The sequence below is a fragment of the Salvelinus alpinus genome, chromosome 16, assembly GCF_045679555.1.
Source record: "Salvelinus alpinus chromosome 16, SLU_Salpinus.1, whole genome shotgun sequence".
NCBI lineage: Eukaryota > Metazoa > Chordata > Actinopteri > Salmoniformes > Salmonidae > Salvelinus > Salvelinus alpinus.
The window spans coordinates 38,151,965-38,170,138 of NC_092101.1; the positions used below are offsets into that span (position 1 = coordinate 38,151,965).

The following is an 18,174-nucleotide window of genomic DNA, read 5'->3' on the forward strand; positions in this document are numbered from 1 at the left end:
ATAGGCTACTGTACTGACGTTACCATAGGCTACTGTACTGACATTACGATAGGCTACTGTACTGACGTTACCATAGGCTACTGTACTGACGTTACCATAGGCTACTGTACTGACGTTACCATAGGCTACTGTACTGACGTTACCATAGGCTACTGTACTGACATTACCATAGGCTACTGTACTGACGTTGCCATAGGCTACTGTACTGACGTTACCATAGGCTACTGTACTGACGTTACCATAGGCTACTGTACTGACGTTACCATAGGCTACTGTACTGACGTTACCATAGGCTACTGTACTGAGGTTACCATAGGCTACTGTACTGACGTTGCCATAGGCTACTGTACTGACGTTACCATAGGCTACTGTACTGACGTTACCATAGGCTACTGTACTGACATTACGATAGGCTACCGTACTGACGTTACCATAGGCTACTGTACTGACGTTACAATAGGCTACTGTACTGACATTACGATAGGCTACTGTACTGACGTTACGATAGGCTACTGTACTGTCGTTACCATAGGCTACTGTACTGACGTTACCATAGGCTACTGTACTGACGTTACCATAGGCTACTGTACTGTTGTTACGATAGGCTACTGTACTGACGTTACCATAGGCTACTGTACTGACGTTACGATAGGCTACTGTACTGACGTTACCATAGGCTACTGTACTGACGTTACCATAGGCTACTGTACTGACGTTACGATAGGCTACTGTACTGACGTTACGATAGGCTACTGTACTGACGTTACCATAGGCTATTGTACTGACGTTACCATAGGCTACTGTACTGACGTTACCACAGGCTACTGTACTGACGTTACCATAGACTACTGTACTGACGTTACCATAGGCTACTGTACTGACGTTACGATAGGCTACTGTACTGACGTTACGATAGGCTACTGTACTGACGTTACCATAGGCTACTGTACTGACGTTACCATAGGCTACTGTACTGACGTTACCATAGGCTACTGTACTGACGTTACCATAGGCTACTGTACTGACATTACGATAGGCTACTGTACTGACGTTACCATAGGCTACTGTACTGACGTTACCATAGGCTACTGTACTGACGTTACCATAGGCTACTGTACTGACGTTACCATAGGCTACTGTACTGACATTACCATAGGCTACTGTACTGACGTTACCATAGGCTACTGTACTGACGTTACCATAGGCTACTGTACTGAGGTTACCATAGGCTACTGTACTGACGTTGCCATAGGCTACTGTACTGACGTTACCATAGGCTACTGTACTGACGTTACCATAGGCTACTGTACTGACATTACGATAGGCTACCGTACTGACGTTACCATAGGCTACTGTACTGACGTTACAAGCTTGATTCAGAAGATAGGGAGAGATTTTTTATTAGCTAGAGAAGAAGGGATGAACTTTTTCAATGTTAGTTAATAAGGATACCATAGGCCTAGTTATCACGTTTCATGATGGATTGATTTACTGCAAAAAAGGTAAGATTTGTTTTTTATTCTGGTGCCGCTTTGCACACACAAGCTTGTCAGCTATCTAGCTCAAAGGACATTCAAAGTTCCTCCATAGAAGCGACTCCTCCTAGGTATAATTCTGTGGAACTAATTCATATAATGCATAACAAGATGCCCAGCGTTTCAAGCCTCCTTCTCAACCCCCTCTCTCTCTCTCTCTCTCTCCCCCCCACCCGTAAAACTTCAGTCGCATCTTGCGCCATAGGGTACATTAAAAAATTTAATGTTAGGGGTTAGATCAGATTTAATATTACAGATAAATTGTGGCTTCCATCATTGTAATTGTCTGCATCATTTCCATAGGCTACAATTGTTTATCCATCACGCATGTAAACAACTAGCTTGCCTGCTCAATCATCACTGATTGGTGAAATAATTTAACGAGCGTTAAAAAAGGAACAGAAAGGAATGATATAAACCTGTACTTTTTGGGGTTTAAACCGATTCCAAACTTTATTTTGCTGGTCGGCACAGTGGAACAGAACTAAAAAATTGTGGTTCGAAACTGTTGGAATTATTTTGGGGTTCCAACACGTTATCCACATATAGCTTGTTGATAGTATGACCATCTGTACAGCATCTATATGGTACGATCCAAATAAAGTGTGACCGTATCTTGCCCCCCCCTTTCCCTCTCTCCATCATCTCTTTTGTTTCCCTCCCTTCTGACCAGATGACAACTACAATACAGCATATTGTATCACATCATGTCCTTTCTGGAATGCAATCAGTGCACTGATATCATATATCCAGACTGAACGTTTTGAGGGAACAATATTGTAAACAGCATTACAACAAAACCGAGAGCTATCTGTGTATGAGAAATTGAGAAATGGAAGACAAGTGCAGCCACTAAACATTTGAAAGTGAGGCCCGAGGGGAAGAGTGAAGGTCAGAGAGGAGTGAGAGAAGGAAAGATTGAACAAAAGAAGCGCACACACTTAGCTCTTTCCCCAATCTAATTCCAGCCCTCTCACAAACCAGATCAGGTGTGTACCTCTGACAATACAAACCATGTCCCTGTATTTGTACCGGCCCTCACGGGGATCATAAACTCACATAAATGTTCAGCTGATGGATTCCTGGGTCTCTGAGGTATGGGTGGTCTGGGTGATGTAATAGTGTACACAGGTCACCATGTGACCAGACTTTGGCCTTTAAAATAAGAAGGAACAGACTGTAGTCGAATACCCTGCCTCAGCCACTAACGGTTAAGCTATGTACTATATACATGATGTTTACTATAAGATAAGTATCTCAGCAGTCTTGGAGTCTCCCCATAGATTTTATATAGTATGTGATGTTGTAAATCCGATGGTGATGGTAAGATATCTACTGTATAGTAAAGCTGTCACTATCACCTGTAAGTAATGGTCTCCTCCCTACAGGAGACACTGTATAATCTATAATCACTGGTACTAAACACAGATACAGGCTTGGAAATACTGTATCCACCCAACCTTACATGTGAAGTCTTCATGCTTCTTCCTCTCTGAGAAGGAGTCAGAGAAGAAGAGAGAGAGACTGATAGTATCATGACACAAGGCGAGACCCAAATGCAGACACAGGATGGTTGGAGTCTTACAATATTTATTAATCCAATACGGTAAGGCAAAAGAATGGTCGTGGACAGGCAAAGGGGTCAAAACCAGTTCAGAGTCCAAAAGGTACCAAAGTGCAAGCAGGATCAAGGTCAGGGCTGGTAGGATAATCTGGCAGGAGGGAAAGTAGTCCAGAGTCAGGCAGGGGTCAAAACTGGGAAGACTATCAAAAAGAGAATAGCAAAAGGAGTACGGGAAAAATACGCCGGTTGACTTGACTAACATACAAGACGAACTGGCACAGAGAGACAGGAAACACAGGGATAAATACACTGGGGAAAACAAGATGAACTGGCACAGAGAGACAGGAAACACAGGGATAAATACACTGGGGAAAACAAGATGAACTGGCACAGAGAGACAGGAAACACAGGGATAAATACACTGGGGAAAACAAGACAAACTGGCACAGAGAGACAGGAAACACAGGGATAAATACACTGGGGAAAACAAGATGAACTGGCACAGAGAGACAGGAAACACAGGGATAAATACACTGGGGAAAACAAGCGACACCTGGGGGGGTGGAGACAATAACAGGAACAGGTGAAACAGATCAGGGCGTGACAGATAGGGAAAGACAGGGAGAGAGAGAGAGAGAGAGAGGCAGAGAGAGAGAGAGAGAGACTGAGAGGGAGAGAGATGGAGAGAAAGGCAGAGAGAGACTGAGAGGGAGAGAGATGGAGAGAGAGGCAGAGAGAGACTGAGAGGGCAGACTATCTGACCACTGTGACTGATAGAAAACTGAGGAAAACATTGACTAGGTACAGACTCAGTGAGCACAGTCGGGCTATAGAGACCGGTCGTCACAGACAAACCTGGCTGCCCAGGGAGGACAGGCTGTGCTCACTCTGCTCCAGGGGAGAGGTAGAGACAGAAGTGCATTTCCTACTACACTGTGACAAATACTCAGACCTAAGAGCATATTTCTTTCCCAAAATTATAATTCAATACAAAGAATTTGAAACTATAAAAGATGAAGAAAAATTCAAATATTTATTGGGTGAAAAGCCAAAATGTGCAGTTTTGGCAGCCAAATATGTGTCCTCCTGCCACAGCCTGAGGGACAGCCAGTGAAAAATGCAAAGTAATGTTGATAATATTTCCCATTTAGCTTAGTTTTGTTTTGTCTTTCGTACCAGGTCATGTGTCTTCTCAGTCATGTTGACACTGGTCTACTACTGTTGCTTTAATGTATTGTTGTTCTGATTAATATTGTTGTTGTAGCTGTTATTAATGGTAATCCCATGTCCACTACTACTATTATTATTGCTGTTAATCCCACCATTTATTTATATATAAATATATATATATTTTGTGTATATATATACATATATATTTTATTTAAATTTTTCGATATGTATACTTTGACAATGTAAGTAATAATAACTTGCCATGTCAATAAAGTCAATTGAATTGACTGAGAGGGAGAGAGATGGAGAGAGAGGCAGAGAGAGACTGAGAGGGAGAGAGATGGAGAGAGAGGCAGAGAGAGACTGAGAGGGAGAGAAATAATGACTGTGAGGGAGAGAGATGGAGAGAGAGACATAGGGAGAGAGAGAAACTGAGAGGGAGAGAGAGAGGGAGAGAGAGACTGAGAGGGAGAGAGAGACTGAGAGAGAGGGGAGAGAGACTGAGAGAGAGGGAGAGAGAGAGGGAGAGAGAGACTGAGAGGGAGACTGAGAGAGAGGGAGAGAGAGAGGGAGAGAGAGACTGAGAGGGAGAAAGAGAAAAAGAGAAAGTATCACTTTATTCGTCTAAAGATTTGATTTGAAATTTGCTTTGATTTATTAGTCTATCCCTCCATCCTCCTCCACTGATACAGAGCAGAGTGCTAATAGCACTGATTACACAAGCGACCAACAGAGTATCACACACACACACACACACGCACGCACGCACGCACGCACGCACGCACGCACGCACGCACACACACACACACACACACACACACACACACACACACACACACACACACACACACACACACACACACGGCACACACAGAATAGCATGATCCCCTTTCACAAAACATTATTGTATACAGACAGGCTGAGTGCCTTTTCATTACTGTAGGTGGGGTGCAATTAGCACAATGCTAAATATCTGGCTTATTAGAACACGAGGAGGTCCTCAATCCAGCCTAAAGTAGAAATAGCACAAGGCAGCAGCATGCTATCCACAGTATTCTCTAAGGTTTTAGTCCGGAAATGGCACTAGCATGTCATGTTCTTGTCTTGTTGCAATACACAAGTCAGGGTGACCCATATAATGAGAAATTAGGATCTCCATGAGGTGACCAGACCAGGTTTTAAAACAATATATTAGGCCAGTTGGATCCTCTGCATGACAAACAGACATGACTCTTCAAAACCATGAAATACTGTATGTTACATCAGTCAGAAAGTGTTGTGACATCACAGCTGTGGCAACTGGTCCTGAAAAGAACTCCCCAAAAGCTATACAGTGTTTTATTATGAATGAGATGTGAAGTCGTCCGTCTTTGAGCCTGTTTTAATTGACGACAGGCTGCAGGCCTTTGATGTAGAGACTGTAGAGAGAGAGAGTGAGAGAGAGAGAGGGAGAGAGAGAGAGTTGATCCTCTCTCATTAGTGATCTCTTCCATATACCTCCTCTGGTTTGGAGCAACTGTAGACCCACAAGGACAGCTCCTGACAGCCATGTGAGGGGAATAACAGACAGAGACATATGTGTAAGCAGCGGTCAATGGACAGAGCTTCAAACGTCACCAACTGTTTTCAGGGCCTTAGGAAAAGCTTTTTTACTCAGTTGATGACTTACTGAGCTAGTGCCTGAGAAAGAGACCCCCTGGTTCGCTGGAGTTCTGCTCAATAGAAAGGATAAATAAACACACAAGTTGTATAGAATTGTGAAGGTTAACAAAACACATTAAAGAAGACATTTGTTTGTATCATTCAGATAACAATGTTGGCTGCCTTTCAACAACAGTGAAAGGGTTCTGAAACAGAGAAAGAGAGAGGAAGATAGAGGGAGATATAGAAAGACGAGCCAGAAACCTCCCAGTGTTCATAACCATTCTGAATAGATTATCTGGTCTTGTAGACCTCCCACTAATACCAGGCGTCTCCTGCTGCCTACTCAATCAGAATTACACTGATGTCTATAATCAGTAGCACAGACTCGTATCTGCTTGTCTTCTCATTTAAACAGATGAATGCATCACATTCATGTCCCTCTCTAACCCTAGGCCTAGATTTAGTACAGTTACTGTAACAGGTACCGTAATCTCACTTTTTGTATGCTGTTCATTTTCTTCCTAGAGGCCCCCACACCGGCCCATTTTCTTCCTAGAGGCCCCCACACCGGCCCATTTTCTTCCTAGAGGCCCCCACACCGGCCCATTTTCTTCCTAGAGGCCCCCACACCGGCCCATTTTCTTCCTAGAGGCCCCCACACCGGCCCATTTTCTTCCTAGAGGCCCCCACACTGTCCCATTTTCTTCCTAGAGGCCCCCACACCGGCCCATTTTCTTCCTAGAGGCCCCCACACCGGCCCATTTTCTTCCTAGAGGCCCCCACACCGGCCCATTTTCTTCCTAGAGGCCCCCACACCGGCCCATTTTCTTCCTAGAGGCCCCCACACTGTCCCATTTTCTTCCTAGAGGCCCCCACAACAGCCCATTTTCTTCCTAGAGGCCCCCACACCGACCCATTTTTATCCAAATAATGATCATTTTGTGGGTAGGCCCACTGGGATAAAAATGGACCAGCCCATCTCTTGTGTGGCTCAGATGGTAGAGCATGGTGCTTGCAACACCAGGGTTGTGTGTTCTACTCCCACTGGGGACAGGTATGAAAATGTATGCACTCATTACTGTAAGTTGCTCTGGATAAGAATGTCTGCTAAATGACAGATGTACATTTCCCAGAAATGCAGTGCATTTTTTGATCATTGAAAAGCAATGAACATGAGAGAGTACACAGCACAGTGCACATTCAGTCAAGTGTCTTCTCACCTTAGTTGTTCATGAATGACAACCCACAAGTGACCAGCTATGTAGAGGGGATACTTCCAAGAGAGCTACTGTTTGTGGGTATGAATTATAAGTGAGTGCAACAGAGAAACAATTATCACGGATAACCTCCCTTCTCCACCCTCTATCCCTCCATCCTCTATCCCTCCACCAACACCCCCCCGTGCTCTCATTATACTATCAACAAAGTCTATACTTTATATTCTCTCTCTCTCTCTCTCTCTCTCTCTCTCTCTCTCTCTCTCTCTCTCTCTCTCTCTCTCTCAATTCAATTCAATTCAAGGGGCTTTATTGGCATGGGAAACATGTGTTAACATTGCCAAAGCAAGTGAGGTAGATAATATACAAAAGTGAAATAAACAATAAAAATTAACTGCTCCCTAGACAAGGACCAGCATCGGCAGCACCATTGAGGCTATCACCATTTTAAAGTAGTCAATTTCTTCTTATTTTGATGTGTAAAGCTAATACTGGTGATTTACTGCCCCCTACAGTGCTGGAGTATTGAACCAAATCGTGTGTCATTCATTTATTGATGACAGTGATAGCTTAAAGCCATTTACAAACTAAGCAAAACAATATGAAGAAGACAATGCTCTGATCATTAGCTGATTGCTCCCAACCACTGTTTGGGGTAACGTGTTACAAAATTAACGAGTTACGTAACCAGATTACTTTTATGATTAACGGAGTATAGTAGAGTGTTACTTTTTCACATTGGGTAATATTATTACATTTACTTTGTCAAACAATGCGTGCGCTACTTTCAGAATTATATCTCTACCGGGCGCATTTCCATGATCCAATCTCAACTTGTTTCCTCATTTAGTTCTCGAGCGAGTGGAAAAAAGCTGTTAGGAGAAATGTCATGACAGCTCTCCATAGAAATGTATAGAGGGTGCACCTCTGATCTTTGCCATTGATCACTTCTGTGATAGCAAAGCCCACAGAGGGCCTCACCTTCTAGTGACAAGTGTGCCCTCTATACATATCTATGGGATTTTGAATGAAAAGATAGAACATCTGTACAGATGTTTGGCTCATATGATAGAGCAGCACTTGTAGACTAGCACAGGAAAGCAGCGCCACAGATGAAAGGCCAAACTAGTGATCAAACCTGAGGTAGTAAGTAGCCTATCTTTGGGAGAGCGCATGTGGCTCGCCTTGCTCCCAGCGACTGTCAAACAAAGTAACGCAAAGTAATATAACTAGTAATATAACTAGTAATTTAACGTGTTACTTTCCACACAAAGTAATGTTGTACAGCAGTGGTCACCAACCTTTTCTGAGTCAAGATCACTTTTTGAATCAAAATGCATGTTGAGATCTACTGCTTCAATTCATTTTTTTACGTAAGTCTATGCAACATTAACCTATTAATAACAGTTCTGTAGCAATGAAGTTTGTAGTAGGCTATATGCCCAATACGTTATCACTGCATATCTGCTATGCTTGAATTTCCCTGCCAATGTTGTTCTTCTCAGACCATTTTGAAATTATATAACAACATTTTTTATACTTGTAAAATGATCACACTTGTAATAGATCACTTGTTGAATTACTTTTCAGGCACAGCTGAGTAAGCATAATAATTAACCATTTTTATTAATTTACTGGACTAATCTGATGGTCAGTTTGAGAGAAGGGAGAGAGCAGGGGTGAGGCTGCCTCTCAACCGACTCACAGTCTCTCCGCTCTCCCTCCCTTCGCTCTCGCTCTCTTTGCTCTCCCTCCCTCCGCATAGAAAAGGGGACACTGTCTTCCAGCTGACAGCGAAATTCAAGTCGCACTGCATTATTTCTGCCTCATGCACCAATTCATGTTGTTAATCCGATGTCCAGATAAAGTGAAATATTCCTCAATATAAAAGAGACAAGCACCTAATAATAACATCACAACATGGAAACACTTTGCTATAGGTTACTCATTCATTGCAGCTGATTGTAGCTCATTTTATGGCTTATAAAAGTGTTGAACAATGTGTTGGCAGTACTGAAAAACAATTTTCATGAACTTACTCATAAAAACAGCAGTGCTTTGCTGTATTCGTTCAGTCTCTCTCTAGTCATGGTTTAAAAAAAGCTGAAATCTCACGGTATCAACTTTGCTGTGCGATCAAGCCTTATTTTTACAGTCTACGGCTCAAATAAACTGTGGACACATTGTGATATGAATTATCTGATTAGTGAGCGGTGGGCCTGTAGGTGCACTTGATTTGCTCTCTGTGCCTGCCGGGTAGGCGGAGTTCTACCTTCAGACATATGAAATGGATCAAAATGGTACACTTTGCCTTCCCGGCACTAGGGCTGCTGAATAAAGTGTACCTACAACTAACAGCACGAAACCTTAAAAAAAAAATAGGAAAGCAAGGCTTAATCCAGCATTGTTTTTACATAAATGTTTGGTGATCGACTAGGAATGCCTTGGAGATCGACCAGTCAATCCCGATCGACGGGTTGGTGACCACTTGTTGTAAAGTAACAAGGTATTTTTGTTAACTCTAACGAGTAATATGTAATATATAACGTTTTAAAGTAACTAATAACCAACATTGCTCCCAACCCATAGGACTCCCCACCCATAGGAATCCCCACTCAGTTGATTACTTTAACATTGTGAAGGCCCTCAATGGCAATTTCCATGCAAAAACTGCTTATTTCCAAGTAAGGATCTCTATACATTTTCTCTATGATGATGACACACTGTCATTAATTTCCCTGTTCCTCCAATTCTACTGTGATCTACTGTCTGTTAGAGTTCACAGTGGACCCATCAAACACGGCACAAATCCGCTATTCGTCTAGCTTGCTTACAGAAAGTGACACACTGTGTTAAAATCCACTCTTTCTGCCTCCTGTTTGTGTTGCGCGTACATCCATGCGTGCGTGTGAGTCTCTCATGGTGTCTTATGGAGTGTGATGAGATCAGGTGCTAAGATCCATTCTTCCTGTGTGTGTGTGTGTGTGTGTGTGTGTGTGTGTGTGTGTGTGTGTGTGTGTGTGTGTGTGTGTGTGTGTGTGTGTGTGTGTGCGTGCGTGCGTGCGTGCGTGCGTGCGTGCGTGCGTGCGTGCGTGCGTGTGTGCCTGCGTACCTGTGTGTGTGCCAGGGTGTCGTACAGAGTGGGATGAGATCAGATGCTGGTCACGGGCTGAGGTGGGCCAGATTGTCAACGTCTCCTGCTCAGACGTCTCCCAGCTCTTCGCCAACAAAGGTAATGTAACATCTCACCTTTGACCTTTAACTTGACCTTTGACCCTTTGATATATGAGTGGTTTGTTCCTGGGCATGCCTCTGCTTCTGCTTGCTCTTTGCTGATGTAAAAAGTGCTTTGTAAATAAATGTGATTGATTTATTGATTGACCTTTGAACCTAGCCTAAACCCACTCAGCTCAGTGGGGAGAAGTTTATATAGCCAGAACCACTCAAGCTTCTGAAGAGGTGAAAGGGAGGACGTCAGTGTGTGTTTTTTCTGTTCATTACATTGATGTATGTGGAAGGATCAGAGGGGAAAGCTTCTACAGTTTAGTATTGCTATTAAAGTTGCTATTTTGGGTCATTTATAAAGCATACAAACACTGTAGAAACTATTCTATCAGTTGAAGAATAACACAACTGAGTAGTCAAGTGTTTGGTAAATATCCCTGGGGGATCTATATTATGGTCTTAGAAACTAGAAGTCATTCTAAGATCATTCAAGACAGAGGATTACATTAATTCCTCCCCATCCTGAAGGAAACTTGGCATGTTTATATAGGCTATGACCATTCTCCTCTCCTCCTCAGCCCCAGCCATAGCCAGCTGGCTACCCTAAAGAAAACATACACAGTTATAGCCTCTCTCATGGCTCGTAAAATGGTTGACATTAGATAAGGCGTGTAAATGAGCCATGTTCATCACACTCACAGAGACACAGAGCTGTGTTCGTGTGTTTTATGTTCTTAAAATGAGAAGACCGTGAGAGAGAGAGAGAGAGAGAGAGAGAGAGAGAGAGAGCATAATATACACTGAGTATACAAACCATTAGGAAAACCTTCCTAATATTGAGATGCACCCCCTTTTGCCCTCAGGACAGCCTCAATTCGTAGGGGCATGGATGGTCCTTTGGGTGGTGGACCATTCTTGATACACACAGGAAACTGTTGAGCGTGAAAAACTCAGCAGCGTTGCAGTTCTTGACACACTCAAACCGTTGCGCTTGGCACCTACTACCATACCCCGTTCAAAGGCACTTAAAGTCTTGCCCATTCACCCTCTGAATGGCAGAAATGCACAATACATGTCATACTAAACTACATGGAATTGTTTTAAGAAGGTCATACCAAGGATCATTTAGCAATTTGATTTTGAATTTTAAGACCCCATGAAGTAACAAAGAAATACACTACTGTTCAAAAGTTTAGGGTCACTTAGAAATGTCCTTGTTTTTGAAAGAAAAGCACATTTTTTGTCCAATTAAAATAACATAAAATTGGTCATAAATAGAGTGTAGACATTGTTAATGTTGTAAATAGCTCTCTATGGTCAGGGCGTGACAGTACCCCCCCAAAAGTGCGGACTCCGACCGCAAAACCTGACTCAATAGGGGAGGGTCCGGGTGGGCATCTACCGTCGGGGGCGGCTCCGGTGCGGGGCGAAGTACCCACTCCGCTCGCAGATACATCATCTTCCATGGCGGCTCTGGTGCGGGGATCGTCGCCGTAAGCTCCGAACCGTGGATCCTTGCCGGAGGAACCGAACCGTGGGGCGTCGCCGGAGGAACCGGACCGTGGGTCGTCACCGGAGGCTCCGGAGCGTGAATCGTCGCCGGAGGAGCCGGACCGTAGATCGTCGCCGGGGACTCCAGACCGTCTCAGGAGGTTCTGGACTGCGGACCGTCTCAGGAGGTTCCGGACTGCGGACCGTCTCAGGAGGTTCCGGACAGTGGATCGTCGCCGGAGGCTCGGGACCGTGGATCGTCGCCGTATGAGCCAGACCGTAGATCGTCGCCGGGGACTCCGGAGCGTGGATCGTCGCCAGAGGAGCCGGACAGTAGATCGTCGCCGGGGACTCCAGACCGTCTCAGGAGGTTCCGGACTGCGGACCGTCTCAGGATGTTCCGGACTGCGGACCGTCTCAGGAGGTTCCGGACTGCGGACTGTCTCAGGAGGTTCCGGACTGTGGACCGTCGCCGGAAGCTCTGGACTGGGAACTCTCGCCGGAAGCTCTGGACTGTGGAGGCACACTGGAGGCCTGATGCGTGGGGCCGGTACAGGTGGCACCGGACTGGTGACATGCACCTCAGGGCGAGTGCGGGGAGGAGGCACAGAACATACTGGACTGTGGAGGCGCACTGGAGGCCTGATGCGTGGGACCGGTACAGGTGGCACCCGGCTGGTGACACGCACCTCAGGGCGAGTGCCAGGAGCAGGTACAGGACGTACTGGACTGGGGACACGCACTCAAAGGACCGTAGATCGTCGCCGGGGACTCCAGACCGGGGATCGTCGCCAGAGGCACCAGACAGTGGATCGTTGCCGGAGGCTCCGGACCGTGGATCGTCGCCGGAGAAGTCGGACCGTAGATCGTCACCGGAGGAACCGGACCGTAGATTGTTGCCGGACGCTCCGGACTGGGAACCCTCGCTGGAGGCTCTGGACTGCAGACTGTCACTGGAGGCTCTGGACCGCAGACCGTCGCTGGAGGCTCTGGACTGCCGACCGTTGCCGGAGGCTCCGGACTGGGAACCCTCGCAGGAAGTTCTAGACTGGGAACCCCCTCTGGAGGCTCTGGACCGCAGACTGTCACTGGAGGCTCTGGACTGCCGACCGTCGCTGGAGGCTCTGGACTGCCGACCGTCGCTGGAGGCTCTGAACTGCCGACCGTCGCTGGAGACTCTGGACCGCAGACCGTCGCTGAAGACTCTGGACCGCAGACCGTCGCTGGAGGCTCTGGACCGCAGACCGTCGCTGGAGGCTCTGGACAGCAGACCATCGCTAGAGGCTCTGGACTGCCAACCGTCGCTTGTGGTTCCGGACCGTTGACCGTCTCAGGAGGTTCCAGACTGCGGACCGTCTCAGGAGGTCCCGGTCTGCGGACCGTCTCAGGAGGTTCCGGACTGTGGACCGTCTCAGGAGGTTCCGGACTGTGGACCGTCGCCGGAAGCTCTGGACTGGGAACTGTCGCCGGAAGCTCTGGACTGGGAACTGTCGCCGGAAGCTCTGGACTGGGAACTGTCGCTGGAGGCTCTGAACTGCCGACCGTCGCAGGAAGCTCTGGACCGCAGACCGTCGCTGGAGACTCTGGACCGCATACCGTCGCTGAAGACTCTGGACCGCAGACCGTCGCTGGAGGCTCTGGACCGCAGACCGTCGCTGGAGGCTCAGGACCGCAGACCGTCGCTAGAGGCTCTGGACTGCCGACCGTCGCTGGTGGCTCCGGACCGTTGACCGTCTCAGGAGGTTCCGGACTGCGGACCGTCTCAGGAGGTTCCGGACTGCGGACCGTCTCAGGAGGTTCAGGACTGCGGACCGTCTCAGGAGGTTCCGAACTGCGGACCGTCTCAGGAGGTTCCGGACTGTGGACCGTCGCCGGAAGCTCTGGACTGGGAACTGTCACCGGAAGCTCTGGACTGGGAACTGTCGCCGGAATCTCTGGACTGGGAATTGTCGCCGGAAGCTCTGGATTGTGGAGGCGCACTGGAGGCCTGATGCGTGGGGCCGGTACAGGTGGCACCGGGCTGGTGACACGCACTTCAGGGCAAGCGCGGGGAGGAGGCACAGGACGTACTGGACTGTGGAGGCGCACTGGAGGCCTGATGCGTGAGACCGGTACAGGTGGCACCGGGCTGGTGACATGCACCTCAGGGCGATTGCAAGGAGCAGGTACAGGACGTACTGGACTGGGGACACGCACTCCAAGGAGAGTGTGAGGAGCAGGTACAGGACGTACCTGACTGGGAATGCACACTTGAGGGAGAGTGCGAGGAGCAGGAACAGAACGTACCGGGCTGTGGAGGCGCACTGGAGACACCGTGCGTAGAACCGGCACACATTGTACCGGAACGATGACACTCTTCACACGGTGAGTACGAGGAGTTGGCACAGGACGTACTGGGCTGTGAAGGCGCACTGGAGACCTGGTGCGTATAGCCGGCATCACTTGTACCGGAACTTTAACACACTTCTCAGGACGAGTACGGGGAGTTGGCACAGGACGTACTGGGCTGGGAAGGCGTACTGGAGACCTGGTGCGTATAGCCGGCATCACTTGTACCGGAACTTTAACACACTTCTCAGGATGAGTACGGAGAGCTGACTCAGGTGGCTTTAAATCGATAACAAGCTCCTGAGGGCAAATGTCGTGCATCCTCCACCAATTCAACAACTCTCTCATTTCTCTCTCCTCCACATTCTCCCTCCACTCACTGACAGTCTCTGGTTCCCTCCCCTCAATTTTCGCCGCCCACTCCTCGCTCAATCTGTCCCAATATTCCTCCTCGGTCTCTGACTCACCCCTCAGCGTCGCCGACCACTCCGTGTGCCTCCCCCCCCAAAATGTTGGGCTGTTTTTTGGGCTTGCGTCGTGGCCACGAACCCTGGCGTCGTCGCTGTCCTTCCCTCACCGCTTGCGTCTGCTTCCACGGAAGGCGATCCTGTCCTGCCAGGATTTCTTCCCAAGTCCAGGATCCCTTCCCATCCAGAATCTCTACCCAAGTCCAGGATACTTCCTCCTCCTGGGAACGCTGCTTGGTCCTTTGTTGGTGGGATCTTCTGTCACGATCGTTATAAGGAGTGGACCAAGATGCAGCGTGGTATGTTTCCATCCTTTTTATTTGGAAGATAAACTCAAAGGAAAAAAACAATAAAGCGAAAAAACAAAACGTCTTTGCAACTCCGCCTAGAAGGCCAGCATCCCGGAGTCACTGTTGACATTGAGAGATATAAGAAAGTTAAGGAAACATTTTTTTTGTACATGTATTTCACCCCTTATTTTTGGCTCTAAACAGTCTCCTTATATACTTCCATAAATATTTTCAACTGTAGGCCAAATCGTTCGGACGCTACAAAATATTTTGTGAGAAGACAGATTTTTGGGATGTCTCATGGTCTGACAAACACTGCTCTAGCTGTGAGACATAGGTGGATGCGGTGGATTCAGACGCATCCAATGCAAAAACAGATATCTCTAGCTTAAACTATTATGCTAATTCGATTTCCATGGGGGCGTGGACATCAACTTTCGTGGGTTAAACTTCAAAGTATGTGTGGAGCGGAGGACCAGGGTTCTCAATATCATCAATGATGTCGTAACTTATTTAAGAGTGGGAGCTAGCCTACAGAGCACTCCCTGGATCCCCTCCCCGCAGACTTAGACAACAATAAGTACACCTTAGGTACTGTGGAGTTCAGTCCATCTACTGTAACTGAGAGCACCGGAAATAATAAAATAATAATTTAAAAAAAGAATTCAACTAAGGGAGTGATGAAGAGTGTGAGGAGGAGCATTAGCGAAGCTAGTTAGTCTACTGTCTCTGGGGTCTTAGCCCTCTGGGGTCTTAGCCCTATGCTACCGCTAGGCTAGCAAGCACAGCCTTAGCCCTCTGCTATACTTGGCATTCATGCTATGGCTACGTGCCACATTATGCTAATGATAATACAGGATCTAAAATCCCACTGGCAACTTATCAGTTAAGCCTCCCACTGTTAGATGTACTGTTCAACCAACCACATTCTTTCTCCTCCCGCTCACCATCTGACTGTGGAGTGGAGTGAGGTACTGGATGGGTGCAGCTCTAATTTATTATCCATAACAGCCAATAGCCCAGTCCCAAAGTGTTAGACCCTCTTTAACTTCCTTTCCGTGAGCGACGCTTACAGTATGCATATACACACACACACACACACACACACACACACACACACACACACACACACACACACACACACACACACACACACACACACACACACACACACACACACACACACACTTATTTTCCCTCACACACACTTATTTTCCCTCACACACATTCTTCTCTCAACTTTGTGACCTCGTACTCTGAGTAATTGTAGTTGTGGCACTGTGAGTGTATTAAGTCTTCCCATCCACACTCCAGGCTGGTTGGAGAGAGAGAACACCATCCTCTGTTGCTTTTCTGCTCCACTCTTCTGTTCCATCTAATTCATCTCATTTATATTCATCACAGCCTTCTGGTGATTTGCACATCACATCGGACTGACTGGAGTGGACAAGGGGAACTTTTTCCAAGGTTGTAAAATGTCATGTTGGATTCAGTGACTCACTGTCATTGTACTAATACATAGCATAAACAACAGCACGCACATACTTGAACACACACATGTGAACTCACACAGACACACACACACTTGCCTTCTTTACCTTCCTGTCTGATAAAGGGATGTGATAGTCTAAATGATCTCTCATTAGTATAATGGTTATTCTGTGGGAAGTGATCCAACAAAACGTCTACGTCCACACCCTGTTCAATGACCATCCCAGGAACCTGCTGCGTTGATATACTACTGAGCTGTTATGATGGTGTCATTAGTGCATAGTAATATACAGTACCAGTCAAAAGTTTGGACACACCTACTCATTCAAGGGTTTTTCTTTATTTGTAATTTTTTCTACATTGTAGAATAATAGGGAAGCCCTCAAACTATGAAATAGCACATATGGAATCATGTAGTAATCAAAATATATTTTATATTTGAGATTCTTCAAAGTAGCCACCCTTTGCCTTGATGACAGCTTTGCACACTCTTGGCATTCTCTCAACCAGCTTCATGAGGTAGTGACCTGGAATGCATTTCAATTGACAGGTGTGCCTTGTTCAAAGTTCATTTGTGGAATTTCTTTCCTTCTTAATGCGTTTGAGCTAATCAGTTGTGTTGTGACAAGGTAGAGGTGGTGGACAGAAGATAGCCCACCACAGGAAAGGAAGATCCAGAGTTACATCTGCTACAGAGGATACGTTTATTAGAGTTAACTGCACCTCAAATTGCAGCACAAATAAATACTTCACAGAGTTCAAGTAACAGACACATCTCAACATCAACTGTTCAGAGGAGATTGCGTGAATCAGGCCTTCATAGTCGAATTGCTGCAAAGAAACCACTACTAAAGGACACCAACAATAAGAAGATACTTGCTTGGGCCAGGAAACATGAGCAATGGACATTAGACCAGTGGAAATCTGTCCATTGGTCTGATGAGTCCAAATTTGAGATTTTTCGTTCCAACCGCCGTGTCTTTGTGAGACGCAGAGTAGGTGAATGGAAGGCGCCCCACATCAAAATATTTTTCCACCTGCACAGGTTTCATAAATTCACAAATAGCGATTAAATATTCACTTACTTTTTGAAAATCTTCCTCTGATTTGTCATCCAAAGAGTCCCAGCTATAACATGTAGGGTCGTTTTGTTAGATAAAATCTTTCTTTATATCCCAAAAAGTCAGTTTAGTTGGCGCCAACGATTTGAGTAATCCACTCGTTCAACATGCAGAGAAAGGAATCCGAAAATCTACCCCTAAACTTTGTACCAACAAGTCAAAATATGTTTTTATTTACTCCTCAGATACCCTAAAATGTAATCAAACTATAATATTTCTTATGGAAAGAAGTATGTTCAATAGGAATCCGGTTTTAGCAGGTGCGTCTTGTCTTCATCGCGTGCCCAAACACGAATTTCCAAGACTGTGTCCCTGTCTAAAACTGATATTTCTTATTTGTTTTGGAAGTTACAAGCCTGAAACCTTGAACATAGACTGCTGACACACTGTGGAAGCCATAGGAATTGCATCCTTGGAGCTAGAATTCAGTATGCCCCTATACTTTCCATTGTAAGAGCATGGTCTCAAAAAAAAAAACTCAGGTTGGTTTTTCTTTGGATGTTCTCCTACCATATCTATTGTGTTATATTCTCCTACATTATTTTACATTATTTTATTTTACTCCTACATTTCTACAAACTTCAAAGTGTTTTCTTTCCAATGGTACCAATTATATGCATATTCTGGCTTC

The 18,174-nt window shown here is 46.0% G+C and overlaps 1 protein-coding gene across 1 annotated transcript in view; it reads left to right on the forward strand.

Moving 5' to 3' along the window:
* Positions 1 to 18,174, forward strand: part of LOC139541456 (pituitary adenylate cyclase-activating polypeptide type I receptor-like) — a 75,645-nt gene that overhangs the window by 42,500 nt on the left and 14,971 nt on the right. Inside the window, exon 3 of the mRNA XM_071346124.1 lies at positions 10,258 to 10,362. Coding sequence (XP_071202225.1) covers positions 10,258 to 10,362 — 105 coding nt within the window. The remainder of the gene's footprint in view (positions 1 to 10,257; positions 10,363 to 18,174) is intronic.